We start from the raw sequence: 12,448 nt of genomic DNA, 5'->3' as shown, positions 1-12,448 counted from the left end.
TGGGGCAAGTGATTCGAAATTATTGGCCCTCAGGCCCCGCAATAAATATATAAATGAAAACATAAATGTGGCAACAATGAATAAAGGAATTGATTTTATCGTTTTTCTTATCATAAGATGTGTACATGATATTATATTTAGCAAATTGAAAATCAAAACATATAATTTAACATTTAAATGTTTACTCACCCCAGTATTCCAAACTGTGTGCACAATTTGATAACCCCAGTAAAATAGATAAAATGAAAATAATCATTTTATACGTCTTAATAAAACAAAGGTTTTTTTTTTCCTTACAAAACTTTCATAATACCATAGCGGCGTTTCGTAACATCAAGCAGTCAGACGCATTCAGATGATATGATCAAATGCGCAACATATTCCACAATGAAAACACAATATTTTTTCGTAACAGATTTTCATACGTTATCGGGTTTAGTTTTATTTCATTTCATTTTTCAAGTCATGTACAAAGATGTTAATTGGCAAATTATACATGTTCATTGGTTTTTGCGGTACTATACCATTTGAAAAAGAGGACAACATCTTGTTCTAAAAGCATGGGAAGATCCAGCATGCTATTTTCCGGTCATGCTGGCTGGCTTAATCAACTCACCTTTAGTTTACAAAGTCGGTTAGTACATACATTACTTATTGAATGAATAGCAAGTTTTTGATGTATACTGGTGGGGATCCAGCAAAGTGATGTTTGGCCGAAATTTGGCTCCATTCCCCTGTCCAAAAAGTATGTTGTTTTCCCTTATTTATGAAAACCAAAAACCCCTAAAAACATTTGTGTTTTACTTTTCCCAACCAACAAAACCCTTTCTAGATGTACATGATAATGTAAACTTTCCATTCAAAACATGAGACAATGTGCTTTTAAATCATTTTCTTTTTTAGTGTAACATATTTATGAAAAAATATTGCTTTTATCACGACGCAATTTTCCCCTATTTTAGTGGTTACGGTGCAATTTCCCCCTCCTTACAGGCACCGCCACCATTCCTCTAAAAATTACAAAAGAAAAAAAAATGCTGCATCTAGTGTCGATCGATAACGATATACCTAACTTTCACGCTACTGCTTGAACGCAAAATAACAAATGTATGAAAATATCATAAGAGTCATATCTATCGTTTCTTTCCCTTTCTTTCTTGGATATTTAAACGATGTAACGGCTGTTCGCAATTTAGATTTATTTCATGGGTAGTTATTTAACATGATTATCGAGTTGCTAAAATCTTTTTACGCTATAAAACAACGACATAGGCTTTATTTGAAACGTGTTGCCGTTTAATCAATGTTACATTGACTTATATAAAATGTCAGGGAAAGTACTTTTATATATTTGTATGCCATGTATGTCATGAAGTCATTGCGTGCGCTGTGTTTTGCTTATTGTGTTCAATACCAATTGATGAAAATGTTTCTATGCAATGCTATTCATATTCCATACAATGGAATGTCTTAACCCTTATCATGCTGGACACGATTGATACGTGCAGTCTGATCATGATCTGCACTGTTCGCCATTCAGTCAGTATCGTTTTTGTATCGTCCCCTTTTAACAGTTAATGGTTCTGTCCAAATTGGAAGATGGACAAGTTCATTATTGAAATTGAGCAGGGTAAGGGTTAAAAATGACAGAGACTTAACTGTAGACAATGCTAATCGACTTTTCAGGAAAATGGGAGAACCTTAGTCATTTGTCATTTCCGTACAAGTTTTATCATAACAGCACCTGGATCTACTAACATCTGATTTATGTCTACAAAAGGAGATGAAGTTAATATGTAGCTACGGTTTCGACAATAACAGGAGCAGATCCAATTCAAAACTGAAGGGTAAACCACAAGTCCTGCAACATCAAGGTTTTGATAAAGAACATTTTAGTAAATGAGGTAGAACTAACTTCCTTGTTTAAGTAGTGGATTCATTATTTTGTTTTTGTAATGGAGAACACTTGCATTGCATTCGCATAAATTTCTTTAACTGAATATTCTACAATGACCCCATTTGTGCGCAAATGACATAGTGAACGAAATCCCCCTGGCAGTCAATAAACTGGTTAAAATAACAGAGTGGTAAAAATCATTTTAAGTTATTGGGTAGTAAAATCCTTATTATTCTATATGAACAGATCAGACAAAATTCATTTCAGAAAATCTTTTATTTCAGAGATGAAATTCTGACAATATAACTCTTTATTATATACCAATGGATTTTCTGTCTCATAAACAAATACATATAAAACCATGTATTTAACTCCCATAAGATACGGAAAAATTTTCATCAAGTACATTGTTTATGAGTGTCTACAAGTAAAACGCGTCTTTTAAGGAATTCGATGCACAAAGTACCAAATTGAATTCAAAGTGAAAAACCTTTAAGAATCAAAGCGCTCAAAGCACTGATGGTGGCTGCTAATCAATGTGTAAAATATTGGAAAGAAAGTGACATCTGAGGAATTTTTACTATAAACCAGAAGAACATTTTTTTTTTGTAAAATATTCAGCTTTTGTTTCAAAATAAATCCTTTTTTACTGCAAGTCATTATTTTATCAATGGACTATTGATATAAGGCATAAACAGGAGTATCCAGCCAAACACAAACTCATGAGACAATACTAAATATTTTGTTACTTTAATGAAATTGATTTCACATATCTAGAATTAATATTCTACAATTTGTAGAAGTCCATGAATTAATCTTTGACTGCATACACCATACCTCCCTATGATACCTTCACCTTTAAGAAATTAAAACAAAACACAGTTGAGTGGAAGAAAAGGCCGTGACTTTATTCTAAGAGAAAATTACTTCATGAACAAATGGCAAGGTGGAAAATTAAGAAATGCATATGAAAAAAAAACATATACCTATTATGAAATATCAAATATACAGATGAAATGAAAATAAACCAAATCAATTTGCATCCCAGCGAAAATAGAACTATCCCCAGCGAAGACTGCCAAGGGACTTGCCAAGGATGCAAATTCTTTAGTTTTAATACTTAAAATAATTTATGCAAAATATATACTGAGATATATACTTGAAGAATGCAGGAGTACCAAAACATATGCCTTTGTACTTTATCTGAGAAAATATGTACTTAAACATTTTTTTTTTTAATTTTAAACGAGATTACATAATTGGCAGGGGAAGTAGTGATATGTTGGAATATCAACCAAATATTCATTTGCATCACTTAATACAAGTACTAAATCCCAAAAATAGATCAACACAAAGCATAGAACTGTAAGGGCACTTCAAGGGGGTTCAAGCAAACTTTGCGACCCAGGCGTTAGAGGATTAGCAAAGGATTAACTACTAACTCAGGTTTTTCTGATACAGTGACTCACTGATTTATGTGCTTTACTGATAGTCAGTGACTCACTGACTTGTGATTTTTAATTATGCAGTGACTCACTGCTTTGAGCTCTTTACTGATACATTGTAAACAAGTCACCGACTTGTGAACTGAAATGTTGAAAACCAGATACTGACTTGTGATTTTATTGATGCAGTGACTCACTGCTTTTAGGCTCTTTAATGATGCAGTGACTCACTGCTTTGAGCTCCTTACTGATACTTTGTAAACAAGTCACTGACTTGTGAGCTTTAGTAATATGTTGAAAACCAGATAATGACTTGTGATATTTACTGATGCAGTGACTCACTGCTTTTAGGCTCTTTAATGATGCAGTGACTCACTGCTTTGAGCTCTTTACTGATACTTTGTAAACAAGTCACTGACTTGTGAGCTTTAGTGATATGTTAGAAACCAGGTACTGACTTGTGATCTTTACTGATGCAGTGACTCACTGCTTTGAGCGCTTTTATAATGCAGTGACTCACTGCTTTGCGCGCTTTACTGTTACTTTGTAAACAAATCGCTGACTTGTGAGAAATCACTGAGCTTAACAGTTGTGTTGAAAACCAGTTACTAACTTGTACGCTTCACTGACGCAGTGACTCACTGCGTGAAACGCTTTACCAATTTGGACAAAACCTTGAAGCATATAAGAGAAGATCTATAAATGGGACACAACGCCGACATACTATGTCAAGGCTACCTCTAACGCTGTTATGGGAACAGATAAAGTAAACCGAGGACGAACAATCGACCATGGCTATACCACAAGCACTCCCATGACTGAATGTGACTTGTTTTTGCTGCTTATTTTATTTAAGTGAGACAACCAGTATTCCTGGGTTCCGCACCAGTTTACTTAGTCGCTGAACTTGACTAAGATTAAGGTGTAATAGAGATGTGATAAAATTAATAACACTTCACGCTTATTTGACAGTTTACACCTATGGCTCAGAGGTGGAGAAACAAATGACTATTAGACGTACTGACTATAAATTTGACCATAGTTGATGTTGTTCGCTTGGTGTCCTAGAATGAAATGGCAGAATAATAGCTCAAAATTGCAAAAAACGAAATTCACGATTTATCAGGAAAAAATTACCAAGGGAAATAACTAAGAGTGGTCAGGCTAATTAAGTAACTTGCTATTATCGTTGTCGTCGCACCTCAGGTACCCAATGTCAGGCTCCAGTGTAGTGTCCTTGAAAAATAAAGCCATTTATTGCACAAAGTGCATCATAAATATAATTATTTACATACATATTGATTCAGTGTTTAACGAATAATTTTGGTCCTTTTTGATTATTTATAACTAAACCTACAACTAAACCACATCGACGGTGTTTTTACTAGATAAAAATAACATTAGCTTTTTTTTCAAATCATTTCGCTTTTAAGATTTCTTTCTAAAGCATTTGGACAGTGCCTGCCATTAATTATATACACACTGATTTAGTCCTTATCAGATAGCTGTGGTTTTCATGAGATTTTTGTGAAAGAAAACACCACAAACATGCACCACAAATGTATCTCAGAATGTCAGTTCTGCAGCCAGTGTATTTTAGAGGTGCATTAATTATCACTCCATCTCTTATACTCAAAAGTCCGCTATACATAACAGCAGGCTTCGCAAAAATGCTGGCCATTCAGTCGGACAAATTTACAACTTTAGTCAGACCGAGAAAAAAACGAAAAATGGGTAACTGGCGAACCAAAACCGTTTTAATTTTGATACATATATTTGTATCAACCCAGACATATTCTTCTTAAAATGAGCCGCACCATGAGAAAAGCAAAATAGTGCGTTTGCGACCAGCATGGATCCAGACCAGCCTGCGCATCCGCGTAATCCTGTCAGGATCCATGCTGTTTGCTTTCAAAGCCTATTGCAATCAGAGAAACCATTATCGAACAACATGGATCCTGACCAGGCTGCGCGGATGCACAGGTTGGTCTGGATCCATGCTGGTCGCAAACGCACTATGTTGGTTTCCTCATGGTGCGGCTCAAATGAATTTAGCTAAAGTGAGCAAAATCTGTCTTAAAACAATTCGAATGTTTCAACATTTCTATTATTTAAAAAACCGTAATGGAGGCAGGAATTTTTAGTTCTCATGTTTAGGCTAAAAGAAATTGAAATGTTCGTACTTTGAGCAAAAAAACATCGTTGAACTGTTAAAATTTAAAATCACTTTTATGAAATCAAAGAGGTTTAAACGGAAAGAAATCCAACATCTAACACCACTGTCAAGAAACTTAAATATCTATGAGATTTTTTCTTAATTTTGAGAACATTTAAGACGAAAAGTGTGACCGTTAGATAATACAAATGTCAATTATTTGTGAATAATGTGATGACGAAAGAATCGCCATTTTTTCACGTGAGATTAAGTTTAAAATTTAATTAGATTTCAAGATCTTAATTTTAAAGTTGATCAAATCTGTTATCCGACGACTTGCTACAGATTGCCGTTTCAAAAAGGCAAGTATTAATATTATCGTTGCAGGTTCATATACGGTCCATTTTCACGAACTTACAAATTGATAAAATTGTGAGACAGTAGTACCACTTAACCAAAGCGAGCCTGCAACATTTTGTCAGTTTGGGTGAACTGTGGGTTTCCACTAGCCCGGGAATCGTTGATAATTCGTGTTTTGTCAGACGAAATTATACCTAATACATGTGTATCTATGCATAAAAAATCCGTCTATATTTGCGCCAATTAGTGTTCATCCAGTTTCTGATATTATCAACGCCTCAATGAGAGTCACTGCTGATTATCGATTTTCTATAAATAGCCTAATTAGCATGTGGTCATATTTTCGCGTGTTTGAAACGAAAACGAGACAATGCTGTCGAAAATTCAGCAATATTCGTAGATCACTAGGGTTGCATTAATATAATATCTTTTTGCTATGACGAATATTTAAGTTTATTCTGATATATTTGAAAATTGTTACAACTTGCTAGAAAAGCTATGGGAGGTAAAAACTGGTATTGTCTATGGACCGGAAATGTTCGGAAACCTTCATGATGTGTCTTTTCCGTTGAAATTCCGTTTCTATTTTTAGCCATGGATTATTGCTATTCGGGTGTTATACATGGGACACTGCGGTCAGGACGTTATAAGCTACGTGACCTCTAGGGCAGTACTATATGGTATGATACGATGATAAGGAACAACGAATAGCTAAAGTTCAGGTGACATGAGGTCATCGTTTATTCGCGTGACCATAAATGTGCATATTTGTGTTCATACACGTGGTTGTTTTAATTAAAACGTTGACTTCAGTTTATGTTGATTTCAGTCGCCGAAGTTACATTAAAATGGTATTAAGGCATACCTTGTAGCATTGCATAATTTGCACGTTGTGTAGATAATTGTTCCCTGGAAAGTCTGAAACTATTTTTGGTTGTGTTGTTAGGATGGTCTTAAGAACTGACAAGATTTCTCAAACTTAGTATACTTTTTGACACTGGTGGCAGCAGCCACCAAAAACTATGAAATACTAGTCAACAGCATGATGGATGAATCTGTCCTTTATATTTTAAGGTCATGTCTTTTGTGTTTGCTTTATCGCATATATTTAACTTAATTTCAAAGTATTTCGACAAATGCATTTGTAATAGTTGGTGTTTCATGTTTTTGTTTGAAAAATGTTAACCGCATCATCTTTCAAGAACACCATCAACAATAGAATACGTTGATATGATTATCAAAATGCACGAAAAAAACGATCATAATTACGGATAAATTGAAAGGGCGGATTAAACGAAGTAAGGTTCATTCTAAAGTTTGAAATCTCAAGGAATTTTAATCGAACTTCAACTTCGCAAGAGACGTTGAAGGGGAAGGCGAAGGTTGAAATCTCAAACTCTCTACTGATTAGTTATAAGTGTCCTTTCCAATTTGACTTTTTTCCATGAAAAAATATGGAATAATAAAAATTTGACCATTTTTAGCTTTATGGAATTACAACATTCTGATCCTTAAAACATCTGCCCGTGGTTACCTTTTCTGTGTGTAATAATTTTGTTTTTTATTTTATTAATTTTAAATATTGATTTATTATATTGTAGGCATTAGTACTTACCACATTTATTTCATATGATAGGGGAGTATAGGCCTTTTATTCCAACCGAAATTCCGGATACTGCTTTGTACATGCATGTATAAAGTTAATTTATGCTTATTTTTAAACCCATTTTATTGTGTTATTTTATTGGTATGTATATATATAAGTAAAATTAAAAACCATCTTCGCTGAACTTTCACGGCAATCTTTTCGGCGCTTATGCACATGCGCAAAAACTACGTCACAGAACCAGGGGCAAAATGATAAGACAAAAGAGAAACACCCATAGGTACCTAACATATGTAAATACCCTTTAATAACTTTCGTCAAGAAAAGTTTGTTACTAAATTCACTAAAATAGCCTAGTTTTAAAATTTTGCGGACATTTTTGATTTTCTCGGAACGCACCATGATGCGACACCCTCGGTTTTGTTGTACCTACATGTAAGATGTTCCTCTAATCATTTTTATTACCTCTCGTGCATACAGACATCCCCTCAGGGACTATATAATACAGGTGTGACAAACTGTTGAAATCTTTTTACCGATATTTATTTACAACTTCCATGATTTGGAAATTGCCATATTTCTATATCCATCACTTGAATGTATGACAGAACGATACCTGGAATTGTGGCGCCTTTTAACACTTGGTTTGGACGGTATTGGAAATAGATCAAATACACATAGCAAGCTGTTTGTTTTGTGATGTTGTAAAATACAGCCAAACAAATAACAAGCCTTGTGCTAAGTCCAGTAGAGAAGAATTTTGGTCTGTCGAGCTATCCTTTTTTCAACCGGTCTGTCGAGCTATCCTTTTTTCAACCGATTCATTGGGGATTTGAAAGCTTTGCGTAAAAAACAAGAAACAAAAAAAAATAAAATAAAAAACAGAATCTTTCAACTTTGACTGTCCAGATGTAAAACGTTTGCGCGAAGAGAAAAGGAGCCATTATTCCGGATATTATTCTGTCAAACATCCAAGCGCTGAAAAATGCACCACTGGCAATTAAATCTTGAATGGATGTCGGTAAAAGGATTTCAGCAGTATTTGGTGAGATTTTTCACTAACGTTAACTAGAGATAGTACCTAAGTTTTTCAAATCATAGGTTTGAAGTTAAAAAGCTTTGAAATGAAGACAAATGTCCATATATTTCTCAAAAACAGAAATATAGACAATATTTTAACCAGAAGTGCGGAGTTATGAGCATTTAATATTTTCATGATAACGAAAATTTTGTGATCAAGGACATGTAACTCTTCTTGAACATGGAGAGCATAAACATCAAAGGGACATAATATAGACAATATTTTCTAATTGGGTGCATTTGATTTAACATTCAACTTTGATCTTGATTGCTAAATACTGATCCATGATACTGTGTGCTAAAAATTTAGAACATCTGAAACAGTCTATTAACAGAAAAATGAAAAACTATGCTTTAGCAGAATCTAAATAGTTAAGCTCTAACTGGGACTCGAACCCAGGACCTCTCACACCTAAGGCAGACACTCTACCACTTCCCTATAACAGCAGTAGCTAATAGCTTTGCAGTTTAATTGCTGGATTACATTGCGTGAACTGGAACAATAATCGGTGAACTCCGGATTATCGGCGTATTCGCTTTGTTACCTAACGGCATTTTTTGTGTAAAGAAAAAATATAATCTAATGCTGCCAACGTCATAATTGGTCAAATCTGCCCAAATTTCTCTGACGTGTTGTTCAGAGTATGAACTTACTAACTGGCAGTACCAGTGAAATATTACTTTCACTGAATATTTTATATTTGCCCTTTTTGCAGCTGCCGAACGGCAAAGACGATAAGATTTGCCCAAATATAAGTAATTATTTTACCAGTTTTGAGAGAATTTCAATTAATGGGAAATTACAGTTACAAACTAAATACCTTTCTGCAACACATGGAGTCATTAGCATTCACTGTCAATCAGTATTATGACTAAGATCGACTGTCATTCATTCATTTCAAAGTTTCATAGACAGAGTCCGTTGTTTACATTTTTATCGTAACCGGTGCACTTGTAAAAATCACTTTAGTTTGAAAAATCAAAGTATGCGAAGAGCTATGGTACGGTCTCTACGTTAACTGGAAAACGTTAAACGACCTGTTAGTAACCGATATGCTCTCGTTTACATGTCCTGTTTTAACAGGAGAGTAAACGTGTACACACCTTTATCATACGCACTCCGTGGCAAAGCGTCAATGTATTACGTCCCCATAACGGACTATTAATTAGTCAACGTGATAAAACAACCCCGAAGAGCCCGTGCTTTTCATAGAGACGGACAATATATTCATTTTCTAGCTTTTTACATTTTTAATGCTAGAATACCATTAGTTTATGTTCATTTCTTGTTATAACATTGTGCTCAAGCGCCAGCCAATCCTTCGTGATTCGGCAGATGTTATATCACACAAAAAACAACATGTGTTATACCTGCCTCAAAGAAAAATTTTCAATTAGGAAAATGTCCAATTAACTCATTTTTCTAAATCACAAATTTGTCAAAAAAAGCCGTGACATAGAAAAAATGGGTCGTCTTGAAAGCCGTGATATTGAAAGTAAAAAATGACATTAGGGGTACTTTGCTATTTATATAATCTGTTCAATGGTAGTCACCTATTTGAGACCGAAACACACTTTAAATGAAAAATAAATTGCATAGTGAATAGACGTATCAATACTTGAAATTCTTACCTACTTTCGTTTTCCATAACGGCAAATAACACAGAAATCGTCCTGAAACCCGTGCTCACAAATCCGTTAACAAGGCTCGTCCGAAAGCAATTCTTCGTGTGACCGACATCCCTAAGCGTGACATTGAGTTAACCTTTTCATAAGTAATGTTATAAACATAACGCACAATACTGTTTATATATACGTAAACAAGCTTATAGTGTATTTTACATAATTCACAAAATTTATTCAATTATGACAATTGTTATATCTTTATAAGTAACAAAAACAACAGCAAAATCTGAACAAATTCCGCTTTCAACTTTCTATAAAAATGTAATAAAGTTCTCCAGACTGGAAAACTTTATAGGACTTCTTACGAAGCTGGATGTGTCAGCCTTTCGGGAGACTAAATAATACACTTTTAACACCGCCTCCCTTTTACAGAATAAAGACCTGTTTTCAAAGTTAAACTCTATATTTGTGCCACAGCTAGTAATGGTAGAGTGTAACCTAAATATCAGCGTAATGAATTAAATCTACCCATCCTATTAGAAGTTATTGAACGGACATGGACATATTTTACAAAATGTTAAATTGGAAAAGGGCCTTAATTCTGGTGGACTGTATCTAAAATCTAAAGGAGGCAGCATTGTATAACAATGTACCTGACAACCAAAATCATTTCAGTCCTTTCATCGTTTTAAGAGTTTCTCGAACGGACATCGACGATTTGTTGAATTGATTTGTTTTCGAAACGGCCAAAACTCCGTCAAAATTGAAATATTGTAATACAAATAAAACTTTACCTGCACTTTATAAACATGTACCTGTGTGAAAAAGTAATGTTTTTTTTTTCTATACAATGAAGAAACGCTGTTGTTTCGTGCGACGAGATGTTGTGGTGCTCTTTGTAGTAAGAAACAACGTTAGATATTAATATTTACATAAATGAATTAGCATACAGCTTGGTATAAATTCTTTAATGAAATGCGCAATGGATATAGTAAAATTACTTTTGTATCAACCCTTATAAGTAATATAAACACTTTAATTAAAGAGAATATGTTACGCATCAAATATTCATTGTTGTCACTTACTGTGATTTATGACATATTATGATATATTTAATTAATACATGTCAATATCACAAAGCTTTGACTGTAACAGATGGTACAAAGAAAATGTACGTGACAAAATACATTCAGTTCATTTGTATTCAGTTATAAAACAAATTTATCCCTAAACTTTGTCAATGTCGGTCTTATTCCTTCAAATCATAACACACTATACATAATTTTAATATCGCATAATTAGTTATAACGTACCTTTACAGTAAACCTTTGGTACAGTACATATAGCAGCTAAAACTTACTTCATTTACTTGTCTTAACATTAAATGATCTTTTTCGGTTCTGACCTTTATTTGAAATATATTTTATTGGGGAAATGTATCATTCAAATATAGTTCAGTTTAACAACTTTGGTATATTGTCATACTGAAATTCATTGATCTCGAAATATTTTACATAAATATGTTACTTTAAAAATCAAATTTTTGCATAAGAAATATAAAATGTTTTTTGAAAAGATACAATGTGTAAATTAAAATAAACTATGTAAGAAAATCCTTTTGAAGCATAGAATGCAACCAAGCAAAACAATTGCAAACTCGGTTTGATTGAGTCTGTTCATGAGGGGCAATGGAAAGTGCAACACCCCTCATGGCCCCTAGCAACCACTCTAGAGGAATTCTATCACACAGATATTGGCTCGAATTCCTGATACCAGAGGACAAGAATTTTCCTAAACAACACTGAATCCAAGTACGGGAAGACTTTTTACGGCCACACCACTCCCACTCCCACGTTGAGGTTGCTGTTGTGATACTTAATAAAGGTTCTGAAGCATAGCATAGCATGCAACCAAGACAATTGATAGCAGACTCGGTTTAACTGAGTCTGTTCAGGAGAGGTAATAGAATGTGCAACACCTCTCACCATTGTCCCACGCACCTGCTTAAGTGGAATTCTATTACATTGGCTACTTTCCATAGTAATATCCTACCGTGAAACGATCTCGCCAAGACCAGCCGAAATAAAGGATACCAATTCTAACAGTATAGGTTACGATACATTCAGTCGTGGCCATTCCTGCGTCAATAAATACCGATAAATAGATCTATAAACAACCTTTGTGCACAAGTGCTTAAAGACATCTATCCGCCACATCTCAATGATCCTGACATGCCACTGAAGAAATGTGGCTGTTAACCTAACTTTAACCGTTTTAAC

General features: G+C 34.2%; 1 protein-coding gene across 1 annotated transcript in view; it reads right to left on the bottom strand.

Annotated features, from left to right (window-relative positions):
* Positions 1-504, bottom strand: part of LOC123558374 (uncharacterized) — a 37,207-nt gene extending 36,703 nt beyond the window's left edge. Inside the window, exon 1 of the mRNA XM_045350254.2 lies at positions 190-504. Within this exon, the coding sequence (XP_045206189.2) occupies positions 190-256 (67 nt within the window). The 5' untranslated portion in view covers positions 257-504. The remainder of the gene's footprint in view (positions 1-189) is intronic.
* Positions 505-12,448: the final 11,944 nt, after the last annotated feature.

The sequence above is a fragment of the Mercenaria mercenaria genome, chromosome 5, assembly GCF_021730395.1.
Source record: "Mercenaria mercenaria strain notata chromosome 5, MADL_Memer_1, whole genome shotgun sequence".
Lineage (NCBI taxonomy): Eukaryota > Metazoa > Mollusca > Bivalvia > Venerida > Veneridae > Mercenaria > Mercenaria mercenaria.
This window is presented reverse-complemented; position numbering and strand designations above follow the sequence as displayed.